General features: G+C 32.8%; 2 protein-coding genes across 15 annotated transcripts in view; one reads left to right on the forward strand and one right to left on the reverse strand.

The window, feature by feature from the left end:
• The window catches only part of LOC125062128 (CUB and sushi domain-containing protein 1), a 50,474-nt gene extending 39,915 nt beyond the window's left edge, over nt 1–10,559 (forward strand). Inside the window, exons 6-18 of the mRNA XM_047667704.1 lie at nt 410–573; nt 1,299–1,425; nt 1,666–1,815; nt 3,146–3,322; nt 3,923–4,221; nt 4,425–4,659; nt 4,865–5,038; nt 5,435–5,614; nt 6,335–6,565; nt 7,006–7,185; nt 7,477–7,662; nt 8,121–8,409; nt 8,544–10,559. Coding sequence (XP_047523660.1) covers nt 410–573; nt 1,299–1,425; nt 1,666–1,815; nt 3,146–3,322; nt 3,923–4,221; nt 4,425–4,659; nt 4,865–5,038; nt 5,435–5,614; nt 6,335–6,565; nt 7,006–7,185; nt 7,477–7,662; nt 8,121–8,409; nt 8,544–8,820 — 2,669 coding nt within the window. The 3' untranslated portion in view covers nt 8,821–10,559. The remainder of the gene's footprint in view (nt 1–409; nt 574–1,298; nt 1,426–1,665; nt 1,816–3,145; nt 3,323–3,922; nt 4,222–4,424; nt 4,660–4,864; nt 5,039–5,434; nt 5,615–6,334; nt 6,566–7,005; nt 7,186–7,476; nt 7,663–8,120; nt 8,410–8,543) is intronic.
• Nucleotides 10,560–11,566: 1,007 nt separating this feature from the next.
• The window catches only part of LOC125062129 (protein phosphatase 1 regulatory subunit 12C-like), a 31,739-nt gene continuing 15,911 nt past the window's right edge, over nt 11,567–27,394 (reverse strand). For 8 of the 14 annotated variants that reach the window (XM_047667719.1, XM_047667714.1, XM_047667718.1 and 5 more), the window contains 8 exons: nt 27,208–27,348; nt 25,324–25,432; nt 24,560–24,729; nt 23,482–23,541; nt 18,055–18,210; nt 15,758–15,841; nt 15,489–15,587; nt 11,567–13,767 (listed from right to left, as the gene is read on the reverse strand). In XM_047667719.1, the coding sequence (XP_047523675.1) occupies nt 15,489–15,587; nt 15,758–15,841; nt 18,055–18,210; nt 23,482–23,541; nt 24,560–24,729; nt 25,324–25,432; nt 27,208–27,348 (819 nt within the window). In that variant the 3' untranslated portion in view covers nt 11,567–13,767. The remainder of the gene's footprint in view (nt 13,768–15,488; nt 15,588–15,757; nt 15,842–18,054; nt 18,211–23,481; nt 23,542–24,559; nt 24,730–25,323; nt 25,433–27,207; nt 27,349–27,394) is intronic. The other 6 variants (XM_047667708.1, XM_047667707.1, XM_047667715.1 and 3 more) reach the window with 6 other exon arrangements.

The raw sequence follows: 27,394 nt of genomic DNA on the forward strand, positions 1-27,394 counted from the left end.
CAAGATGGAAAAACTAGTATTTAATTCAGTTGTGTGTGATATCCCGTGGATTGTACATACACGGATTAATAAATGTTGATACATAATGAAGATGTCTGTTATTGAGCTTTTAACAATACATTTAATTGGTACGCATTTTCCTCAATTAAGTGAATAATGGGTGCAAAATACTTAATCGGATTATTTCATTCTCTCTAAATCACGATTTTAATGAAGAGTATTTTCAATATTATTATGTAAGCAGATTATCAAGTATTTATTGTTGTTATATCTCTGTGAAAAATACGTAACAAATACATACTTAATTATAACAATTAAGTATTTCTCTAAAATATTTCAATTTGAATTATTATATTAACGGCATCTTTTTTATTGTCATTGATGATTTTTGTATTTCAATGACGTACAGAATTTTCGAACGACCGGTGTGCGCCTCCTGGAACCTCAGCTGACGTAGAGCTGGCTGCTTTTTCAAGAACCTGCTACGAGTTTAACGTTGCCAAGGGCGCATCGTTTGAAGATGCAAGAAAACAATGCCAGTCACATGGTGGTGACTTAATTAATGGATTTCAAGTGAGCTTTTCGTCTTAAAATACTTTTTCAATACTCTCTCTAAAACCAGTGCCGGATTAAGCCAGCGCGGGGCCTGTAGCAAATTCTGCCTATGGGCCCTTGGTTTGCTATAGGTTTTTAAGTTAAGGGTATTTAATAAAACAAAACTGTTTCAAATAAACTTTTCTGGGTTTAATATGGGCAAATTTAGAGATAACACTATCAATATCGACTTTTTCAAGCAAATCATTCTCTATATTGAACAAAGTGAGATGATTAAGACGTTCTTGCCCATCGAGTTCCTTCATTCATTTTTAATACCATTTAATATTGGAAAAAAAACGCTCGCCACGCTTTTTACGCTTTTTATTACGGTCAGACAGGCGTTGGAGCGCGGGGCCCCTAAATTCGCGGGGCCCGTAGCATTTGCTACTCTTGCTATATGGCTAATCCGGCACTGTCTAAAACGTATTGCTTTTAAGAATTGGCTCGTTGCTCTTTCATTTTTGCTGAAACACGTATTATTTATTGTGAGGTGTTAACTTATAATAATAAAATCATTTCAGCGTTTCACGCGAACCCGTAGGTTTAATTGGATGCGTCAATTGCTTCATATACTTACAGTTTATCGAAATATGTAAAGACAATTCTTGTTACCTACAATATTTGCCCAGCGTCGCTTTTTTAAAGCTTTTTAAAAAAAAGATGTTTGATCACTTAAATTATTTCATGTTACTTTTTACTAGGGTGCAACATCAAGTTATCTCATTCAAGAATTGGAACGTCGTAAATCACAGCTGAAAACACAACTTGTATGGATAGGCGCACAAAAGGAGCCTGGTCTTACGTCCAGAACATGGAAATGGGTTGATGGTGAGTTTAATTAATCTATAAATGATAATAATAGTGAGATAGTTATGTATGTATAATGTATAGCATTTTCTTTATTAATTAATTGTATCTGTGGCATCTAGTTACATCCAAAAGGTCAATAGAATGTACTAACAATAAAAATTAGAATTATGGCAATGTCTAAGACATAATTAACTAAAGAAATTTCGCATTTCAAAACTAAACACTAAACGCTGGACTCACATGCATTATGATTCACAGGCGAAATAGTTTCGAAGCCAACGTGGGGCAAGGATCAACCAAACAATTACAATGGCGAACAAAACTGTGCCGTATTAGATGGCGGACGAGCCTGGCTATGGAATGATGTTGGATGCAATCTGGATTATTTGCACTGGATCTGCCAGTACCGTGAGTGTCTCCTTAATAGGTACATATCTATAATCTTATTCAATGACGCAACTGCGACCGTATTCTGAACTATTTGGTAAATGTTACACAGACCACGAATTGAAACTTTGAACGAAATCCATTACATATCTTCATGATATGAACTAAGGGTAATATTTTATTTATATTTTCGGATTAAAATATGTCAATATAATTTATAATGCAACGTTATTATAAGGGACTCCTTTTAATAATATATTTTAGTTATTATATTATATTTTTAAAGGTTTTTAAGTATTACTTTTATATCATACAACATTAATACTTTCTGTATCAAAGTATTGATTATATTAATACTTTATGCGAATTGGAAACCAGGCCGTCAGTTCGATTGGGGTGGAAGTTATTAATAAATGTTGGCTTTGTCTAGACTCTTCTGATTTGATTTTAGTTATAGCTCTATCAATTAGGTAAATACCTAATAGGTTGTGTGTTTCATTTCCTTCGGTGCCTTTTACATTTATACATTTAAATTTAAATCTAATTATATAAGTTAATAACAAGCTAAGCGAAACCTTTTTCAGAACTTTTATCCGCCGTTTCAACACCAAATAACCAAAATATGTGAAGCCTTATCTGGCTTTGGAGGCTAACAACGAAATATTGCTTAAGCACAAGAAAACAACAAAGTTATTTTCTTGTAATTATTTGTTTCCCTGTTCACGTGTATTTACAGTATCGCTGTCCTCTTTTGTGACGCGCAGGGTCTCTAAAAATTCTGTATCAATTTGTTGTTGCAAACATCTATAACTACTAAATAGGTGATATTTGTAGATAATGATAGGGCCTCGCTTATGTAATACAGATTTTAATCACCAAAATTGACAATTACCGTCACAACGAAATTCAATTTTATCATTGGTCAACGCTGCTACAGTGTATGTGTAATGCAATTGCGAATTAGTTCGATATGTTTGATCTACAGTGAAACTACTGATTTATCTACAAATCTCAAACAATAAAAAATGCCTGTGGTTTCATACGAGAATGTCGTATTGTTCACACAGCAGCAAAGCGAAAGTAAGCCAATGCGAAATATTCACATAACATTTTACTCGACTATGAAGTCTATAATTATTGTCTATGAAGTATATAACTACTACTGCTTAATGGAGTACATATTTAAACTTCTAAACCGATTTTGTATGAACACCTTAGGGCGTTGGAGTAATAATACAATCATAGGTACATTGCTCTTTGCGTTAATTATTATTATAGATAAAGCAGCGAAAGTTAAAAATAATTAACTTAATTTGCGATGTGATTAAAATAAATTATCTTCATCCTACAGTGCCGCCATCTTGTGGGAGTCCCGATAAACTACTAAACACTACAATCGAAGGGAACAGTTACAAAGTAGGAGCTACAATTGCTTATAAGTGTCCAGAAGGTCATATGTTGATTGGTGACAAGACCAGGGAATGTAAAAAAGATGGTTTCTGGTCAGGCGCAGCTCCTAGCTGCAAATGTAAGTACTATTTTCTTAATTATAACAATTGGTATGGGGTACGACATCATTTTTCGGTGTCACAATATAGCTATTGAGTTACAGAGTACCGATGCTGGTATCGATTTCCTCTGAAATAATAGTCTTAGGTTACACACACAAACCAAACAAAATATAAATGAATCAGAGGAAGTAATGACGCTGCCTCTTAAGGCATTAACATCTTAATGTTAAATAATGAATCCATCCATAGGAATTCTTGTGATACTATTTTGAGATGACTATAATATATGTTCTTTGATCATATGACAGAGGCTCGTTCGTATCTAAGTAGTGTCATTTTAAAAGGCATACCAACAAGTATATCATGATATACTTCTCAATGTTACCTTGTTTTATTAAACGTAGCGATTACAAGTATATATATTATACTCGTATATATAGTTTAGCCTACAGATAACAGTCATTTTAACATATTGTATAATCACAATTGTAAATAAGCAATTCTAGTTTCATTTTAATTATAAGTCCAATAGCAGGAAGTTAACTGGTATCTAGTTTTGCTAGTTTTGATTATTTTTCTAGAAAACAAACAATCACTAATATTCTACCTTGGTATAGATGTCAACTGTGGTGGCCTATCGTCAATCCAGGACGGCGAAGTCACATTACTAGAAGGGCGTACAACTCACGGAGCGAAAGCTGTTTACTCTTGTCGTGAGAATTATACCCTTGTTGGAGAACCTGAGAGGACTTGCGGAGACGAAGGTTTATGGGGCGGAGAGACTCCTAAATGTCTCTTTGACTGGTGTCCTGATCCTCCTCTTGTTACTGGAGCCACAGTCACTGTCGATGGACATAAAGCGGGGTCCCTAGCGTCGTACATATGCCAAAATGGATTCATTCTTTTTGGACAGCCGGTGTGTATTAATCATTTAATTACGTTCATTCCGTTGCTTTGTTAATGTATATGATGTATATCTTAAAGCTTTTCGGTTCTAGCGAAACAATCATTGTCTAGGCTCTGTTACCTACCTACCTACTGGTTGATGGTTTCTATGGGTTTTAATTATAACTTAAACTCATATACGTACAAGGTTCTCTAATACATATTAAATTGTAGAGCATGACATGTACTCTGGGTGGCGTCTGGAGCGGCACTACACCTTCCTGTAAATATGTTGATTGTGGCACCCCTGCTCAGCTCTATAAGGGTTCCTTCAAGTTGCTTAACGGAACAACGACTTATGAGTCTCTAGCACAATTCAACTGTGAACCAGACTACTGGCTGGTAGGAGCTGAGATATTAACGTGCAATCGAGATGGAAAATGGTCTCATGACATTCCAACATGTGAATGTAAGTATCGGCAATAGTATTAAAAATAATCTTCATCATAGATAACTTCTCTGTTCATAGTCAATTCGAACGAAAGGTTAAGCGAAAGCGCGTGTAGTGATTACATTCTCACACGCCACACTATTTTATCTATCTTCATTGGTTTATTATAATTCTATACAAAAATGCCTAATTGGTAAGGTAAATGACGTTTAATTATTTTTAGTGATAACGTGCGACACCCCAGATGTTCCGCCAGGGGGTTACATGGAAGCCTATGATTATAATGTACATTCAACTATCGATTTTCATTGCGAGAAGGGACATAAATTGGTTGGCGAGCACAGCTTAATATGTCAACCGGACGGTGAATGGTCGGGCGAATCTCCAAAATGTGAATGTATGTACTTTTTGTATTCATAGCGTAATGTTTACCTTAATTAGTTGAATGATATTGGCGTTCGTTTGCCATAAGAGGCTTTGAAGCATTAATGGTTAATCGTGTGTTTAGTTATCCGAAGATAGCGCATTCTCTTTAGAATTCTTTTTATGCATTAAAACATAGATCTTTTTCTTCTTACCTTTGAGTGGTGTTTTTAGAAATTAAATTTCTACTTATATTTACCGCTTTGGTATATTTGGCACCCGTAATGTGGCAATGTCTCTTTTTTATATATAAGAAAATATTTACTTTATTTTATTTATTAGCGTACACTGCTGTACGCGTATATTTCTAGCTTAACCTCACAAATTCAACTGGCGACTTAGAAATTATAATTGTCATAAATCCTTGCAGACGTTGACTGTGGAAAACTTCAGACGATACCTTATGGCATGACTGAATTTCTGAATAGCACCACTCACTTAGGCAGCGTTGTACAGTACTCTTGCACGGCTAATTACCGACTCGTAGGTCCTGTAAAGAGAGTGTGCTTGGACACTTATCAATGGAGCGAGTTCTCACCTAGATGTGAAGGCAAGTCATCATAATACTTTTATAAAACCACTTATCATTCAACCAAAGTGTTTGGCAGTCTATCCGGAAATATACTTGAATTAGATTTTAGTTTCAATATTAACAACAATCTACGAAAACAGGATAAGCATTGTACGACAAATACACATACTATTGATATTACGATATCCTTTGTTTTTAATATGATTCTTCGGAGTTCAAGCGTAGGTTGACGCCAAACCAGAGCACAGTTAAATAAATCATTTGGCTTATTTATCAATTCCAAGCAGTGTTGGCGTAGTGGTTTCAACGTGCGACTCTTCTGTCTGCGGTCGTTGGTTCGATCCCCGGCTGTGGACAGATGAAATTTCTATATGCGCATTTAACAATCGTGGTAATATCGGCAAGCCGGCAAAAAATAATGTCGACCGCGTGTCAGGCGCTGTATCTGTTTCGTGATCATTTATTTGCCTATTAATAAAAATTAATGATCACAAGGTTGTAGTCCCACAGGTAAAAGGATAAAGTAATCGACTCAATGACACTCTAAAAACGGCTTTATGATTCAAGAATATAAATTGCATTTATTTTAACCTCGACAATTTTTAAGTTTCTCTGATTTAAGTCGTCCCTATAATCATCCTAGTAATTACAATATATACATTATACAATCAATTTCATATATACCTACTGCAAATACATGAAACAATAAGCGCATATAATAGCTTCATATTTTTTCAGAGATTAGATGCCCTGAACCAATTGTGGCTGAAAACAGCATAGTATCAGTCACTGGTAACGACCGAATACACGGCCGAACACTCATTCGTACGTCTGCCAGTTCAAGGCAGACCTACCAGATCGGGGCTTTGGTGAAATACCGCTGTGAAAGAGGCTATAAAGTAGTTGGAGAGAGTTTGTCGACTTGCGAGGACAACGGGCAATGGAGCGGAGTTACACCTCGCTGTCAATGTAATTAAATATAAATAATGATTCGATTATATATTATTAGCTGACCCGGCAAACGTCGTTTTGCCATGTTTATCATTTATAATAAAAAATAGGGGTTGATCGTAGAGGGGTGAAAATTAAGGGTTGTATCTTGTATTTTTGTATGTTGTATCATAAAAAAATAGAAATTAAAAATTTTGTCTAAAAAATAAAAAATAAAAATGTAAGGGTGGACTACCCCTAATATTTAGGGGGATGAAAAATAGATGATGGCCGATTCTCATAGATACCGGATAAGCACAAAAAATTTCATCAAAATCGGTCAAGCCGTTTCGGAGGATCATGGCAACGAAAACTGTGACACGAGAATTTTATATATGTATTAGATTTAACTAAGCAGTATTTTTATAACATTTGCACCAGCGTAGGTAAAATTACTTATTAACTAATAATTTTTTCAGATGTTGATTGTGGCAACCCAGCTCGGTTACAAAATGGCAAGGTGACTCTTGCAACGAATGCTACTTACTATGGAGCGGCGGCCCTCTACGAATGTCAAGAACATTGGAAACTAGACGGGGTTTCCAGAAGACTGTGCCAAGACAACGGCACCTGGAGTTCAGAAGCACCTGTTTGCAAAGGTAAATTCAGTAAAAAAAACGTAAAACCTTCTAAAGATAAAGATCATTATTATTAGTCTAAATAGCTATAGAATATCTTGTCCTAATAACCATAGTGTAGTTTTGCGAATTAATAATCGTGATAAAACATTATTTAATTGTACGTGTAATGTAACTGAAATTAACCGAATATATATAAATTTAATAGTTAGTATGAATATATTTATCATCACTTTTGTGCATATTTTTTATTTTCTCAGATTTTCCATTATCCAAACGCATTCAAGTCTTGATATTTTGAATATTTTTCAGAATTAACTTGTAACGATCCGGCAATTCAAATTAAGGGAAGCATCGGGCTTATCGTCGTAACATCAACATTAAGTGTCGGCGGTGAAGCTCATTACCGTTGTGAACGAGGTTACAGTTTAAAGGGAAATCAGACTCGTACTTGCTTACCAAAAGAGCAATGGAGTGGAGGGCCCCCTGTTTGCCTCCGTACGTAATAGTTTATATTATGTTTTATAATCATTCAACACGCATCGTGAAGCTTTGTGAATCATGTGTACAACATTAAGACAATCTTTTTTTTTATTATTTATTTGCTTTATCTTCTAAAAACGCGATGAAAGAATATCTTCTCGCTGGGCTGTCGCTATATTACATTTGCTACCCATACCGTTAGCTCTCATCTTGGCGGCTTGGTATCGAACTGAAGTCTATGTAGGTCTGAATTTATGAAGACAATGAATAATGGAAACGTGTGCCTCATATCCCGTTGTCGGCTTACGGGTTAACGTCACTTATTCTCGTTTACAGTGGACACTGATTCATCTATGACTTAATTATGTCAATAGCATTTACTTTGACCCAATTTAACCGTTTAAAAATCAACGAAAGTCTGGTTAATATGTATGTATAAGTCTATGTAATCTGTACTTTCTTTCTATTTATAGCTATTGATTGTAAATCCCCGGGTACTATGGAGAATGGGCGCATAATCATATCAAATAGCTCTACGCTATTTGGAAGTTCTATCGAGTACCACTGTCTTCCGCAATATCAGAGAGTCGGACCTTTCCTACGTAAATGTCTAGATGATGGAAGGTGGTCAGGAGAGGAACCCCGCTGCGAGCTGGCTAAAAATGAAGCTGCAGAAGGCGGAACTCTACCACTGAGCGTTGGAGTTGGCTGCGGAATAGTTCTCTTCCTATTGATGTTACTGGGAGTCATTTACCTAAGACTGTAAGTATGACTACTATACATTTTATGCCCAGCCAAAAAGACAAGTATTTTATGTGGGGTTTAATTTGCTAAGGTAAAGTTTTTCCTTATTTGGTCTCCTTAGCGTCATTTCAAATTATATTATTTCATTCCAGTCGCAAAGCTACACCTGTAAAGAATACTGAAAACATAGAAGGTGCTGAGAGGAAAGAAGATCAAAATGCAGCCGTGATGAGTTATGCTTCACTACATGATACACATGGAAGGAATATATATGACCACGTGACCGACAACCTATACGATTCTCCCTACAGTGGAAGCCTCGCGGAAAACTCTGCTTATGGACGACGAAGCGACACTGACTCAGCTTACGAGCCAGAACCTACCGGCCCCAACGCAGTGGTCACTATAAATGGTGTTGCCGTTCGTTGATATCCCGTTAGAACGATGTCAGAATATGAGATGGATATAATATTGGAGACATTAGGCGATACACCAAGATTTGCCAGATGTCATAGAATTATAAGGACAATTGGACAAATAATCGGAAACATAGCTGCAATAACGAATCGTTCTGATTACTTTTATGCTGTCAATACCGTACCGTTGGTATACGTGCTATCTTATATTTTTGGGGAAATAGTATCGTCGTTTAGGTATGTTTACGACTATTTTTCCCATTAAAACAAGTTTACACAGGCAATAGTGTAATTTAAAATGAATTATTTAGTATTAATCTTTCAAATTAGGAAACTGATGTAAACTATTTTCAAGCGCCTATTCAAATTTTAAACCAAGGCATAGATTTAAAGAAATGTTATAAAATCTTATTCGGTTTGGCCATACTAGTTCCAGTATATAAACGGACCTACCAGCCTTGTTCTTTTCCACGATTCGAACTGCATTTGAGAGGCATCTAAAAAAAGCTATTTTTATAAGATAAAGTTATACCTTCATTCAACTTGATGTAAAATTAAGAAACTCGCTCGGTAGAAAAAAAGATTTTGTCAGCACCAAAACAATACTTATTGTTGTAGATTCACCTTGACTTAGAAAATCATTCACTCAAACATAGAAATGATATTAAAATACACGATGGTTACCATTTTCTTTGAAAGTATTCAAAATTTTCAAAATTAACGTAGTGTTATTTATCACTGTATATATTTTAATTGGTAGTATTGTTAAATTACCAGCTGTCAGTATAATAGGTATATAACCAAAGATATCGAGAGTTGAATAAACTCAGTCGAAAATTCTATCAGCTCCTTTTTTCAAATAATATAAATTCTTGATACTATTGTTGTATGTACTTTCATAATTAAATTAGTGTAGAAATAAATATAGCTAAACGTCTAAGATTAATAAGTCCTAAGCTCGGTATACTACGACATATAAAATTAATGAATTCGGCTCGTACAAAATAAGGTGTTGATCCAATAAGTAATAAGTGTTAAAACCTTGTATCTGGGAAGAGTCAATGACCCAGCCTACGAATCCCAGAGCAAATAAGTATATAGGTAACATTGAAATCTTTGTTGCTTGTCCAGTAGAGTATGTATATCTGTATGTATTGCATAATAAAATTAAGCCGGAATAGTCAATGATTTTCTGCGTAAATTAAATCTTCGATTCTTGCACTCGTAAACCTAAAGATGCACCAACTAGAATATCAAAATAAGCATGTTAAAAAACTATATATAACGTATCTATATCACTAAAACATTATGTACTCTTTACTCCCTATACCTTAATATTTTTCTCAGTATTTAACTATGTGTTTAAATGTAACAGTTAGATGTAGCTTAGATGATAATAAATGTATATTTATTTAAATAAGTGTCGTTAGAATTAATAATTTGATGCCAAAATAAAAATACCCAATTGCTTTTTAGCTATTAAATATTTGGCTTAGTACTTTTATATCTTAATAATAAATAAATATGAAATTTCAGAATTCTCACAGATATTTTAAATGAAAACTATTTTTGAACTACTATAAGTCTTCTTGCCCTTGAGTACTCAATCTATGCCATTTTGTAAATACATATTCTGAAACAATGTCAATTATTGACTTGTCTATTTTCTATTATTATTATAAAAAGGAGTATCCAGAATCATATGGTGTATTTTCTGTGTGTTGTTATTTTTTAATAAAAATACAGAAATTGCATTGTGTTTTATTATGTTTGCACAAAATATGTATATTGGATCTGACATACCAAGGCACTCTAGTCGTGACCCCGTTCTTCGCTTAAGCGATCTGTTGGGATGAAGAGTATAGACTGACTCTCTCTTACAGACAGTCATCTTAAACTTTATGCCATTACACCATCAATTAAGATTTATTTAATAACCGAAGAAAGATCGTTTTCAAAATGTTATCTATATACTTTTTAATTGAAATTTAATAATAGTTTGGAAAATCCAAAAGTGCACGCCTCATAGCGGTCATTCACATTTAAAAAAACTTCTAAAACAAAAACTCAATGATTGAAAAAAATCAATAATATAATAAAAAAATATATAGTGGCGCCATAACTCTAAGGTGAGGAAAAAAAATATACTAAAATAAATGTATATATAGATATACAAATACACAATCGTATTTTAGTTTTTTACAAATTATAATTAAACGACAGTACTTAGAACGCTTATATTAACTAGCAATCAGCCCAGGGTATAACTTTATATAATAGGAAAAAAAATATTCTGGTTCGATAAATTTTTCGACCAATTTCTCTGCCACATACATGGATCCATAAACTGACGGACGTCCAAGAATCATTGATTTTAATGTTATTATTTACTATGTTAAACAAAATAATTGTTCATAAAAAATATCATAGGTGCTTGATAGATTATTTAACTCGATTTTAGTGCACTCATATTATCCTGTAAGTGTTATATTCATGAGAAAAAAGTCATTCAAGTTTCGATAGACTGGGTTTTTTGACATGTCGAGAGTAGAGCACTGCCTCCTCCTATAAGAGGGCTCGAAGTAAAAGATGAAATATTTTTAGTATTGCAGTCTGACGGAAACATCTTTTTATTTAAATCTGTCATTTGTTTTAATACTGTTTTTATCTAAGATAACGTAATGTAAATTTGCTTCCAACGTTTAAGAATAATAATCATTGCACTACTTTTTAACCGAATATATCAAATAATAGTAAAGTTCAGAAATCAATATCTTTATTTTAACTTTGCAATTAACGTTCTCTACAAAGGTTTTACATAATATAGGAGGGTTTAATGTTTTACTTTGTGATAAAATTTTATTTAGCCGTTAAGTAAATCCTTAAATCTAAAGAACATTGAATATTTGTTACAAATAAAAATACACAATCTCATACAAGTTGAATTAAGAGAAATTGATGAGAAAATAATAAACCAGATAAGCACATTGACGTTTTACGTTTACCCATTTCTAAGGTGTTAGTCGAATAAGAAAGTGGTGATTAAATAATGATTTTAACCATTTTATTGCTAATCAAAACTCAACTTGTATGTTCGACGAATATTTTAAAATAGGGAAATGGCAAGGAAACATACTAGAGATCTAACTAAAAATATTAATAAACATCTTAATACTCCTATAATAACAATAAATATATTTTGTAATGCTAATTTTCGAAGCGAGTTCCCTATTTTAAATATAATTTATAGACTGACCAACGTTGAAAATATAAGAATGAGTTAAATAAATTAAATCCTTATTTCATAAATCGTATATTTACAGTTGTAGGAATAAGAAATAAAACTTAATGACATGTTCCCAAAACCTTTGCGTGATTTGACAGAAATACATCAAGGCCCTTAGAAATGTGCTTAAGTTTCGTTTCTTTATATTTATACTTGGCAAAGCAATAAGTTAGGATAAAATAATAAAATAGGTTGCGGTTGTCATAGACTATTTAAAATTGAATCTTAGGAGAATTTTAGAAACGAAAATATTATTTTAGCAAATTATTGTAGTCAAGAAAATGAAATAAAAAACAATTAAACTTGCCACTACAAATAACAATTAAAATTAACATGCTTACTTAAACTAAATATAAACACCCTTTTCAAGAGCTATGGCATTCTATACTTATTCGATTAAGATAAAATTATCATAATGTTGATATGAATACAAAGCCGGGTTAAAATTTGGAACGATAGCTGTGTCGATTATTTTCAGACAATTTATATATAATATGTATATATATATATAATATGTATATATATATATAATATGTATATATATATATATTTATATATATATATAATAATAATAAGCAGTTACACAATGCGTATCGATATTTTAATGTCAATTTTTCCATTGCCATCGTTGCCAGGTGTGATGTAATAAAAAGCAGCCAAAATCTCTTAAAATCTTTCTTAAGTAAAAATTGCCGTAAGTCCTTTAAGACTTCGATTTTTACCACATTTATAATAACTAAGCCAGTCAAATCGTATAGTTTAAACTGTTGTTAGACTGGTTTAGTTTTTATGAAAAGGTAAGACTTTAAGTTCACGGTGCCTTTGCTGACGAAATTTAATAGGTAAAATTAATTTCATATGGTCGAACACATTCTATATAGGTGATGTATATTTAAACTACAAAAATAAAGTTAATAAATATCAACGTTTAGTGTACAAAGAAAAACAAGACAATAGTCCTTCAATGAAATAAAATATGAAGAAACAATTCATTAACCTACTATATTTTCAAAATACTAAAACACCTAACATACATCTAAGTTCATATGTTCAAAAGTTTAGTAATCGATATATCACATTTCCAATTATTTCGTGACTACCTATTGTTTACATCTACGTTATATAAATGCATTAGTAATACAAGTATTACCGCCGCTCGTTTAAAAAGTATATTCTAAATAGATTCATATAAAGTTACGATTAACCAATAACAAATTATAGACGATTTTTGACAAGTGTAAGATGTACAGTGGAATTTTGAACAGTTTTAAGTTATCCTTCATAGCAATAAATATAGGCCGCCTTGTTTTTAAATATTTAATATCTACATTTATAAAAGCAAATTGATCACACTTGCAATGGAGATGGATGATTTATTGATATTTTTTTATAATACTGTATAAAGGTTACAAACATTAAATCGGTAAGGTAGAAAAACATGCAAATTCGAATTATCGAGACAAAATTATCGTTTGTATAAATTTCAAATCTTTATAAAAAGTACAAAATGTTACTCGTATAAATTGTCAATACCACTAGCTCGCAATTGTCAATATCCTTAGCCTGAAGTAATTATCCAATACATTATCACTTGGATAGTTTACTAATTACACGAATTAATGCTCCATTTTCGTTTTTCAATCGTTGATTTTCTGCTTGCAACGCTTGTTGATTCTGTAATAATAAATTATGATTACAATAATTCTTTTACGGAGTTAATTAAAACCAGTTTCGTATGCTAAAGAAACTATTCGACCAAATTCTTTAAAGTCACATATAAAAATGCGTTCATATACTTGTTTAACACACATTTTTATTAATTCGTTCAGTCAGAGTGTCGTATCGGTCAATTTCCTTTATTCTGTATGTAAAAATATTTATTTTGTGTGTAACTAAGCCATATCATTTCTATTTGATTTTAATTAAATTTAAATAAATCTAACTGTAAACCTAGACGGAAGAATCCGTCGTATGAACGTGACAATGGAAAATCGGGTCGGTATTTTCAAACAGTCGTTCAGATTACATAATACATTGTACTGTACTGAAAACTTAAGCAACGCTTCATGACCGTATTTAGGTGATGCTAGATTTGAGAACATCGATAATTCGTAGTTCTTTCTTTGTTGAACGAATGAACGAAAAAGAGCCAAGCAGAGAGCCAAACATTACTACGAACATGCTTAAATAATGAAAAATATAATAGTGGCATTGTAATGTAATATTTGCAAGAACGCTCAAGTTTTGATATTAGAATAAGTACGATCACTACTTTAGCTATAGAGACATTATCAGATTAACGAATACAAGAGAAATCTATGGTGAAATTCTTGCTCAGGTAATAAATTGCTGTAAAATTTTGGCAGGATACCCTGAAGATACTAGTAATTTTTATTGAGATGAAATTACTTTAAAATTTCATAAAAACAATTGAAAAGATTTATAGAATTTGAAGACTAACATGTACGCATTTTTAATGTATATCGTAATAGAACTTGGGCGAACAGAAATGATTTTATGACTAATTTAAATATTTACATTTTGTTTATTAATCGCATTAAATAGGGGAAAATGTTAGATTAAACCTGTGAATATACAAATATAATCTTGAAGATTTATAAATTATTGCGCTAACACAAAATGGCACTAAAATTTTGTGTTTTTGTGTTGGAATATTTGTAACAGTGTTTGTTATTTCAACTTTTCGGACACACAATGAATATGCGATCAACTTTAAATCACTATTTTAACACATGTTTCATGCAAGTGATTTTTTACATTGCTTATTCAAATTCGTGTGAAAGTCACATTCTCCATATATCAAATATATTATATGTAACAATAATTTTGATGGAATATGCGAGTTCTTTGAAGTGTTAGACACATAAAAGCATGCCTGCATAGCACACAGTTAATGCAAAGTCTCGCATAGGGTAGAAACTTGGGCACAAAACAATTATTTTTCCTGATGCCCAAAACTTTCATCGCCTTGTTTGTGAGACTTTTCGGTGCAACTAGGAAATTCGCAGTAATCGTGGCGTGGTCAAAACGAGGTTCTTCATTTCTCAAACTCACTTTAAACGGGTCGACTATTTATCTATTCTATTTAAGCTTCACCCGTGTTCTATATTCCCTACTAATATTCTATAAGTAGTAAAAAATACTACATATAGATATAGACCTCGGGCGAGCGAGTCTGCTATTTGAAATGGAAATCTGTAATAACGAATGTCACATGGCAATACATTATATATATTAAAACCAAAATGAAATGATCTTTTTCCCGATAGAAACCGCTTTCAGGGCATTAACAGTGAGTAAGAGAAACGAATGATAGCAATATTAGATGACAACGTCGCACGATGTCGCCACTGTGGTCATTCCAACACATTTACCTATTTTGCGGCCGAGTTGGTCAATTTGCTTACGACCCTAGTAAGCGCACGGTTCTCAGCCCTCAGCCTTTCGTTCTCGGCTTTTAACTTTTGCAATTGCTACAAAACGAACAAATATTAACTTATCGTTCATAGCTGGCACACGTACGCCATTTTGGTTTCCGCTTAGCGCAACATTAAGCTCACCAGATTGTTATTTAAAATGCAATTTGTCAATTAATCTCTGTATCGTGTATGATAAGTGTATGTGTTGTAAATATGTTAAATACCTTAAGCTCTTCTTCCATTTCGGACAGTTTTCTTTCCATTGCCCTCCTTTCGCGTTTCTCTATCTCTGACAATGAATTTTGATTCTGAAAATAAACAAAATATATATTATAACATGTAAACCGTAATAACATTATTCGCATTTAGAATGGAGACGCACTATGACGAGATTAACATGAGTAAATCTATTGCATAGCAGACAATTCGTAAATAATTCGCAAATGAAATAAAGCTTGATCATAAAGTTACCAGTGGCCTCAAATAGGTACTGCAACTACCACTCTCGTGTTTTAATATAAATAAATATATTTATGAGTAAATAGTGTATATGTTAACGTAAAATTGTAAACACCGTTAGATTGTAATCTATCTCGCGAGATTATAAACTGTCGAAAGATTGTGAACCTCAGCTTACTGCTTACAATTTAACATATTATTATTTGGTAGATTGTACTACACTAACTTAGTTATCATTCAAACTTCTTTGGTCAATTACAGATTAATTTTACTTTCCAACAATTTCATATAACTACCGAATAATAATACGTTAAATTGTAAGCAGTTCGTTGAGGTTCACAATCTTTCGACAGTTTATAATCTCGCGAGGTAGATTACAATCTAACGGTGTTTACAATTTTACGGTGACATATATATCGATAAAACAAGATCACACAATTCGCCTGCATAAATAGCCATAAAGATCCTTGACGGACCATTGGTTTCAAAACGAACAAGACGAGACATGTGATGAGCGAGTACAGATAGCCAAAACACGAGCCAATCTGTCATTGAGCATGTGTAGACATAATTAGTGCTTACAGTGGGCGGGGATTAGTCAAACATTTTAAATGGGGGCGCAAATTTGTAATGACGCATGTCACGGGCGCGTCGAATACTACGATGTTTGTATGCAACAATTAAAATGTTCAATATTAATATGTTATCTTCTTTTTCATTTATACTTTCTAGTTGTCAGCGCCGACACATTATGTATGTTTGATCGAATGTAATGAAAAATACAATCAAATATCTATATGATAAGACTACGAACAAAGTACTTATATTTTTTGTATGTTTTAAAAAACGTCAAAAAATCTGCTTTCCATCTTCTCATTCGCTTCGCTTTTTTATAGCATCCGCTCTAACAGTTAGTCATATATATGTTATATGCATCAATCTATTAGGTATGTATCGAACTACTTGAAGGTGAATCTTATATTGTTTTTATGAAATTGCAAAAGCATAACCCATGCTTTCATGGTTAAAGCACATAACGTTAATCTGGAGATAATTTCCAGCGAAACAATAATTGTTTACTAGCATAGAGGCTTCATCTACTCGACTTTGGACAATTATTAAAAGGCACACCACGTTTTTTTAAGCCTTACGAGATTTAAATAGTAGAAAGACACAGACAAAATACCATATCAGATAAAAAAAAATGATTTCAAAAGTTTGGTTTCATAGGAAGAATACTATAATAATTATTTGCTTTAATACTGCGATTAAAATAAGATAAATTGTAAAATCATTATATTCTCTTATGGTTCACGCTCAGCGCAATCTACACATTATGTTAATAAAATACACTTTGATATTTTACAGAGATACACGCCAGCGACTTCATTTCCAACATTGACACAAGCCTATATGCTGACCAGAATCAAATCTATTTTACTGATAAATTTATTTAGTATTATATCCATAAAAAATTAATTATTATTAAATTTATAATAATAATTAGCCATATATAAAATATATACCTACTTAGAAAAAAGGCGACCAATTGATAAAACGTTTTATAAGGTTCAAATAGCAAGTATGTAAGTAACACGTATATACTAATATTATAAAAAGGAAAGATTTATATGTTGGTAAAACACTTTCGTAATTTTTTTATATATTTAAATAATATTAAATGTAAATGCAAAGCCGCCTATAAAAATAAAAAAGTGTGTGTGTACAAAGTACACATGTCAGAAGTGAAACTTCAGTGGCAAACTAATCTTGAAGTGTTATTCATATTTATACAAATCTAAAAGTTTAGATTTCGATACTTAGAGGGACGGAAAAAGGAAGATATGTTATGAATTTAATGAATTTAATTGTCATTAAAATTTTAAGTGTCGAATTATAAATAATAAATAACGTGATGCGTATGCGCGTAACGAAAAAATGTTAAACTAAATTTTTTTCCAACCCCGATAAAGAAGTTTCACTTCAATAAATAAAAAGACGTGACAAATTGTATGTGTAACAGTACGTTAATGAATAAGACTGCAAGGAATATTTTTCTTACCACTTGTGTGAGTCTGGTGATAGTCGCGCGAGCCTCGCGTAGTTGTTGCTCAGAGGTGGAAAGCAGTAATCGTAGTTGTTTCACTTCCTTTCTCGAAGCTTCGTACAATGCCTTGTAGTCTTTTTCGTCTGGCTCCTCAGTTCTTTCACTTCCCGACTGAAATGTTTAATTATCATATTAGAAAATGTACTATGTAGTACATTAACGCAATCGGAGATTTCTAATTGATAATGTTTTGTTCAACTATGTTAATCATATATATATTTTCATAAACTTGTAAAAAAACGTTAATATCAAGAATAAAAAATATCAATAACATCAACTTGTTAAGACATTTTTTTATGTATTAGGCAAAAAATGGCAGTTTTTTTTTACTTCACAATTTCCTACAAAATTTAAATGGGAATAATTTTACTTCCCTTATAATTGTCCGGTATGTACTTTAATATTCTTGTCTTGTTTACGCGTATGCTTTATATTCTAAGTATGAAACATCTATGTTAATAATACATGAATAAACGTACACAATATCCATCGGATGCTAAAGAGTTGAGACTGAGTGAGCGCGTATTGAGCCCATTTACACTATCGAGAGATGTCAAGGATCTGGAACGCTCCTTATCAGGGGCGTTCCTATGCATTGAGCGCGATTTTCTCTCAGGCCTAACTGGCGGAGTCTCGCTCATCGCTGGAGCATCGTTCACCATCTCCGGTACCTTTAATGGTGCAACCACCGGCTTCGGCTTGAAATTCTTTTGACTCGCTAATATTTTTTTATCTAACTTTTTTAACACCGGGGTCATTAAATTCAAAGAACCTAAAGTCGCACTGCTTAAATAAACTCCACCGTAGCCAGAGCTCGTCCCTCCGTATATTCCCAAGCTGGATGGTCGCCCTAACCCTACAGAATAAGGGTTGTAGTTTCTGTATGTGCTTGGACTGTATGAGTTAGAATAATTATTAGAATACGATGTGTATTGTCCACCCAGCATTGAACCTAACATGCTCGGAGAGGAGCCATAGTGTGACGTGAGGCTCCGAGGCCGGGAAGAATATCGGTCTTGCTTCCGATTCATTTTTATTACGAGTCACTAAGCAGACGCGAACAAATATTTTACTTTGTGTAACGAGCGAACTCCACGCGTTAAGAAAACATACTGAATGTTTCCCGAGACTAATAATGACAGAGAGAATATATTGTCGACAGACACAGCAAACTCATATGATTATAGGTGCGAGCGAGACGCTTTTGACGTACGCACCTCGTCAACTGAGACTGAAACATCTACAAGCACGTGAAGAAATCATCACCTGTAAATAAAACTGAACTTCTGTTCTACCTAGGAAAGCCCCGAACTTCGAAGAGAAACAATAATCACAATACTATTCTTGTCACGTTCATTTTCTGAGTATTGGCATCGACATCGAGGGTCGCTCTTTGTCAAAAATCGATGGATATATAATATATATTGCAAACAGGTATATATTCTAAAAATAAAGTCTCATCCGAATCTAATTATTATAAATTATTCTGAACATAAATAAAACGTCAGTCATAAATATTTTTGTAGATACAGCTGAGCTTACAAACTTATAAGATCAAAGAATGAGGCAATTTGATAAACCCTTGCTTTTAATAAAAAGTATATACAAAAATAGGTTCGTCCTATTCAAAAATCGTTCTATTCTTATTTTTAATAGCACGAGTCCTAATTCACTCGAATAGGTGAAGTCTTTTGTAACTATCTAAAAATAAATTCTATTTTCAAGTTTACGTGTATTCGTTTCAGAAGACCGCTGACCTAAATACTGATTTTGGAACGATCTAGTGGATAATACTGGAATTTATAACGATACACACACATACATGAATACTATCGGTAGGAATTTTAATTGCGTTTTACTTAGAAAACTGTTAAATAAAAAAAAGGTAGAACCAATGCAATGATGGCATCATACGGCCATGTGCGCAATGTTTACCCGTCATCCCACCGCATGCCAAAAATAAATATATAATATGTAAATCATCGACACATTAAAAATTGTCTCACAGTATACTTTTTCACGTAGATTATTATCGAGATAGGGTTTACAAACAAAACGGTTAGGGTTAATAAAACATTAATAATAAGTAGTATTTCAAGAAAGTTATTATGTAACTACTATATTCAATTCTTTGCAAAGAATACAATTATTGTTAAATAGAATCCGGCGATTGTGGTTTGGAATAAAATAATGAATATTTGCGAACAAAGGCTCAGTTATGTAAATGACGCTATATATATATTTCTTACACGGACTTGAAGATAAATTACTAACACAATATTAATAATTTTCTCTAAAATTTAATGAAAAATCAACTATAGAAACCAGTTAATTACATTTACTGACTATTTTCTTTACTCGATAATTTCGAATTTATAAATATGTATATGAAATAAATATTTTCAAAACATTTGCAATCCAAACCTCAAGTGTGCGAATCAGGATTGCGGTTTCTACAAAGCGGTCATGGGTTATACAAGACTGAAACAGAAAGGTCGATATAAATACACATTGACGTCATTCAAGGAAACTGCGCGAAAGTCATGGAGATATTTGGTAAATCACCAATTCTCGAAACGCATTACCTAAATAACGGTGAGGTGAAAACCACTATGAAAACGATTTCATAAAATTAGTCGTACGATCGCCCCGTTTATCTCAAATGTGTTTTATTGTATAATACAGAAATAATAATTTTCTTACTTTCAGGAGGAAACTACTTGCATGGTGCAACGAATATGTATGTACGTTGTAAGATTAAAGTATCCAGAACAGTTATTATGGTAAAGTCACTATTTCTTTTTTAAATAGCGAAGACAATATCTTTCTTATATAACACTCAAGGCCAGGAAATTGAAGCCATTAAAAAAAACTTGATCTAATAAAATAGTATAGAGTAGTTCACTAAAGTTCAAGTACAGAAAGTTAAAATCTTTTTTGTGAATGAAAACATTTACAGAGGTCTGAAGACAAAAGCAAGGGTTGTAGCGTGCCTATTATTATAAAAGACTCCAAGATCTCCGTTTGCTTAACGTGAGTTTCTTTTTAGACTTAGATTGAAGGACTGACGCGCCATTTTCACTCCTAATAGTTTCACGTACGTAGGCGGTGTAACAATAAATTATATAGTATATAAAAATAGCCGTTACACAGTGAAATAAGACAGACGTTTTGATAACTGTTTGATGCATTGTATATCTATTGTAAAATGAGACAGTGTTATTTATTAGTGGTTTTAAAACTATATTCAACTGGATTCAAGCCAATCTGTCACGTTACAATTACTAATAGCTTTACGGTGATAATTTTTATTCGAAATAAATATATACAGTTACTTTTTAAATTATTGACTAAGAGTCTTTTAAAATTCTATGTAATTATGTAATTTTATTCTTTTGTATTCGGCATTTTTATGTTAAATAAAAGAATATTTATTTGACGACGTATACTTTTTGGTAGGTTTTTAAAATTACTAACAATACAATATAGTAACTGTGTTCTTCGTTGATTGTTTCCTTTAAAATATTAGTTTCACGAACAAAAGCAGCGCAACACAAATGAATGTATAGAACAAAGATGTTTCGTGAAAAATAATATACTAATAACAAAGTAAATACCCTAGTATAAGCATATAAAATATTCATCAACCAGGAACTCGATTTTGCATACATTTGACTCACACTTTATAGGCATCGTTGCTTCATGATCCGTGATCGTATCGTATTATTGATTTCACTTAGTCACCCTTTTTAATACCTTAGGCTTCGCGAAATTGGATAGTAATCGAGCATGAGTCATTGAACTTTTACTGGAGATAATGATTATGCAGTGGTGGCACAACCCTATATGAGTCTTGGCCGCAGATGGTAACAGTTTCTGTCCATTTTTATTTCATAGACAGGTGTTCGATTTTGGAATTAAACGGTTTCGGTTTTCTCACGATGTTTTCGTTCACCATACGAAAGTGTTAGAAAGATGCGCACATACACAGAAAGTCTGTACACAGCCGAGGACCAAACCTCAGAGATGAGACTATATAAAATATTAAACGTAAACTAAACAAGTGTAGTCTCGACAACGCGCTATCATGTGTCAAAAATTGTTTTTGACATCTATGTCTCTCTATCTATCTATATATCTCTATCTCATCTATCTATCTCTATATTTATTACTAGTAAATAAGATTTTTATAATTAACTACAACTATTGTAAAGGCTACATTGTAATATATTTGAAACATTAATTTTGTTTATTTTTCCAACTCCTACAAAAGTCAAGGTTGCCATTCTATTTACCTTGTCAGGTTAAGAAAATTAATATGTTTATAAACCAAAATAAAACTTTAATACGTAGTTGAAAAAGGAAGTTGTCACAAAATAATTTATAAGTCGCGATAAAGCTTTCAACGGCAGCTTTCAGAATCTGTATTTTTATGCGAAAACGTGTTCAGGAAATAAAAAACGCATTTGCGAAGATTTATTCGCTTATATTTTTTATCTCTCTTACTGTGTTTGTAAACGTTAACTGTGTGTCTTATTTTTACTTTGTCTAAAACACGTTTGCGTGCGATATTATCTTAACGTTTTACTGACTCCCACATTTGACTTAGGTACAGCAAATATTAATATTCTGATACTGTAAGCTGTTTCGCTGAGAACTTTATTATGAATAAACATCTCCTTCAAAATCACTGGGAATATAATGTATTGACATCAGTTAACGAGTAATGCTTTATCTAGTTTATTTAAAAAAATCGTATTATACTATTAAGAGCGAAGTTTTTTATTGAGTCGTGTTGAATTCAATTATTTATATTTTTTACATTATAACGCCTTTTTTTCCGAAGGGAGAGACCAGGGATCTCCACTCATTGCAGTCCTTATATACCTATCTCCCTTCATCCACTTTCATGACCTTCCATGGTCCATGCATGGTCAGCGGTTTTGGGTGCTTTATCTTGTCTCTTCTTTAGTACCTCCTGGATTTGGTCCAGGTATGTACGACTAGGCCCAACCCTATTTCACCATCAGCGGTTTCCTTGTATATCTTACTTGTTGTTATTTATAGATAAGGGAGCCTTCAAGTATTACGTAACGAATTTTGGGAGGGGGTGTCATTTTATAAAACGTTACGATGCGGGGCGGGGTTTGAATTACACGTTATTGTTAATATTATTTTCGACTTACACCACTTAATAGTAACTGAAAAGTCACTAGGTGGTCACGAAACGTTTTACTATACTTACAGTACTGTACTTGGGTACTGACGAACGTTACGGCCAGTTACATGGGGGAGGGGGGTCAATAATCTCCACAAATTGCGTTACGTAATACTTGAACGCTCCCTTATAGACAAATGGGTTAATATTTTAAAAACACTTACTTGTGCCGTTTCCGAATCACCGTCGCCTTCGCTGCCTCCCACACGGTCGTTAACAATATCCTAAACAAAAGTAGTATTATATTTCAACATGTCTATAGTAATACTGTGAAGCTGAAGATTTTTTTTCGTTTATTACATATTAACTAAAATGAACAAAACGTGTTATATTTTCTATTTATCGGAAGCCTAAAATGTATTAATTAAAAATTAAGTAGCTAAAAAAATCTAAATTATACTTCTCAACATATGAAAGAAAGACAATCTCAAAATGAATGATCTTCATAATAGATGATGATTATGTTATTAGACAAGAAAATATCTCACGATACTCGAGCTAATCTTTTTGCAAAAAAATATGTCAGTTTCATAAGAGGACTCTTGTAATAACTAATGCTTAATATATCAATTTTTATAATGTTATTTTAACTAAAAAATATTTTTATAACATCAGATATAGACACTAGATAGCTTGGTATAACATTTTGCGTTCTAAGCCCAAACATCGCATTTATATGCATAATTGCATTATTGTTTAAAATTTCTTGCTCCCATGTAGCACAACATTCCTATCTCTGCTTTATTAATCATTATGTACATAGATATTTAAAGAAATTAACCAACCCAATTTTTTCATAAAATAAATCAATATAATTTCACCCTTTTAACTAAAGTACTCTATCTCTCTTCAGCACAACGTAAACGTAAATTGACAGGAGACGGAAGAGAACTCTAGTTAATAGTGTTCAATTAGGCTGAATTATCATTAATATCTTTATATATATAATTCTTCTGTGAGTGTGTATGTCACTGAACTTCTCTCAAACGACTGGACCGATTTTGATGAAATTTTTTGTGTGTGTTCAAGGGGATCTGGGAATGGTTTAGATTCACAAACCAGCCCGGCAGATGGCGCTGCAGTCGGTACTTTCATACTTTGTTTAATATCCTAATCGCTTGAAATATGACGCAGGACAACGTCTGTCGGGTCCACTAGTATTAAATATATAAATTTATCTATAAACAACGTAAATACAATATATATAAAAACAAATACAAAAAGATAGTAATAATCTCTTACATCCATATCTACATGTCCAACGCCGGTAGAACGTCGCTTTGGTCGGCGTCGACGTTGTATCACATTCAGCGCCGCCTGAGTGCTTGATGACGATGCATTGCTCGACGATTTGCTTTCGACACTACTTTCGCGATCTTTCTCTTCTTCTGTTGTTGGTGTTACAGAGTTACCTGTAACGGTACACATACTAGAAGACCGAACTATGCAGATGGTTGAGTATGTATGAAGGCCCCTTGTATAATAAAAAAAGACCCGGAGGAATTTTAAAGAAGGCTTAGGGTAAATTTAACACGTAGTTCACAATTTTTTGTTATTAAATAATTTATTAATTTGCATTTTGTTTCTCTGTTTGTAATGGGTATTTGCATTATAGAAGCAGAACTGTATCTAGGGGTATGAGATAAAGAAATCTCTGCATTCGTTTCCCGTTTCCCTCTTTAAAACTTACTGAAATACTTTAAAACCCAAACATATAAAAAATTAACTACGATTACTCTGGGAAACGTTGTGTTTCATGGTTAATAATTCGGCCTTAGTTTAAAATTTATATTACTAGTATGGCAACAAAAAATCATTAACTATTACTTGCTACTAGTGATATTTTTGTTATATTTTCACAACGCTTTGTTAAACATTGAACGATATTTTAGTGTTCAACAAAGCGTCAATGTCAGTTCCATATATGATGCGATAGTGTTCCTAGACTGCCACAAAATACTTTTTACCAGCCCTACTATTAAATATTAAAGAAGAATTATACTAACCAGTGCGGTTATTATCCTTCGCTGATGGTGGGCGACGAAGGGGTAAAGTAACTGTGGCTTCCGTTTCCGTAGTGGATCGTGGAGGTTGATTTGCATCCTCTAATTCGAACTGAACATAAAAAATACCTTTATTAAATCTCTTAACTTCAATCCTCAAGTTTTGCAATATCCAGTATAACATACCTGATGGTTACGATTTTAAAAGTATAGAATTCACTGAAACTTTTTTGTATCCATGAACCTATTGTACTTAACCTAGCTATGAAGCAAATAATGCTATGTAATATCAGAAATAAAGCTTGCATGACAATGAATTGTTATGACAACAAAGTCAAGGACAACTGCCGAAAAGTCGCTAGTTAAAACCTTTAAGATATACTATTTATCCAAAACATGAGACCGATGATAAATAAAACATAATACAGAATATTCGTGATAATTAAAATGACAATAAGTAGTATAGGTATGTTATCTAAAGCTGGCGGCTTCAACACATTTACACTTTGTGCTTGTGTAGTGTCTGTGAAAACGCGACGTGATGTCAAAGTAAAATGTTGATCTTTACTGTACATGTTGATCTTTTTTTTAAACATTACCAGGGCAATCTCGTAAAATGGTGCACAATGTTTTTAATTATTTTAAGCATCTTAATAAAAACAGTTTAATGAAAATTTTTTATATTTAATTTGACATCAGATGCGACTGGGGTTTCTAAGAGGAGTATTGAAAGAATAGTTAGTGAAGTAAAAGTGAAGTGTGTTGAGCTAGATGGAGCTTATGTCGAAAAATGAAAAATTATTTACACAAACTACTCTTATACGTTCTTGGTCGGGCTTAGAACTTTTGGATCCACCCTCGTATGCACATAATATTTATATGTATTTGACACATTTTTATTTATTTACAACCCACCCAACCCTACTAAAACCAGAGTAGACTAAAATATATAGCTTGGCAAAAAAGTCATATTTTTAAACATACTGTATAGTGAAATTGCATTAGTGTGAGTACTGTGAACGCGCCAGCTTTCGATAACCGACCTATACTTGTCCATCATTGTGTGACAGTAGTAATATAAGCGTTGCTTGGCGATTAGTTAAAATCTCAACCAAGTCACAGTCAAGTAAGACAAGTTTGCGTATTTTAACGTTCTAACCGCAACTGCAAAACACACCGATGCAATTAGAAGAAACCAAGAATGAATAACGAAATTCTTTGAAAAATTTAACGACAATTGTCCTTATATTTGTACTTACAAAACCCACGCTTATACAAAGTGACACAAACATGCATGTAATGAATGTTAGTATGCAATAAATTATGACATCTTCTACAAAATACGTAATTGTTTACATACAGGTAAGTATATTAACATACAGCGTTTTTTAAATAGCTTTATGAAGCATGAGCGGTACAATACATTACAGTACAGTACATTAATAATTCGATATTTATTTGCGCGTTTTACGAGCCGTTAGATATTTAACAAATCGAAGGATAATTTAAGATATTTAAAATTGTACACATTGATAGACGAAGCCAATTAAAACACCAAGCGTGCTGACTCCTAACACTGTGCATTTTACTACTATCCATGGTGCAGCTATTATGAAAAATCTGTTGTATTAAGAAAATCATAAAATTCACCTCTATCTTGTTATATAATAATTTTTAGTATTACCTTAATTAATGCGGAAGAATTTTTAAAAAAATATAAAATGTCACGTTTTTGAAAGTTTGTCTAAAAGCTTAAAAGATCCAAAATTTTAAACGCTATGGTAAAATAACTCAGAAAATCGTGAAAAATTGAATTCAGGTGCGGTACTACGTAAATAAGACGCTCGCACAATGGATAGTAGTAACGATTCGTACGCAAGAATAGACCTTATTATTGGGATCGAATCGCAGTCGCCAAGACGGGTGTCGCTCACTGTTGGGCGCAATTGTCGCCGTGGCAGCAGCTGTGACGCACGCAAGCGCTAACGAAACGGCTGTGTCCCCACCACCCGCCGCGAGTGCTCGCGCCTATTCGGACGCCATTTTGTGAAAAAATATTTAATAGTGTTTAAAT

Source organism: Pieris napi, chromosome Z (genome assembly GCF_905475465.1).
Source record: "Pieris napi chromosome Z, ilPieNapi1.2, whole genome shotgun sequence".
NCBI classification, from domain to species: Eukaryota; Metazoa; Arthropoda; class Insecta; order Lepidoptera; family Pieridae; genus Pieris; species Pieris napi.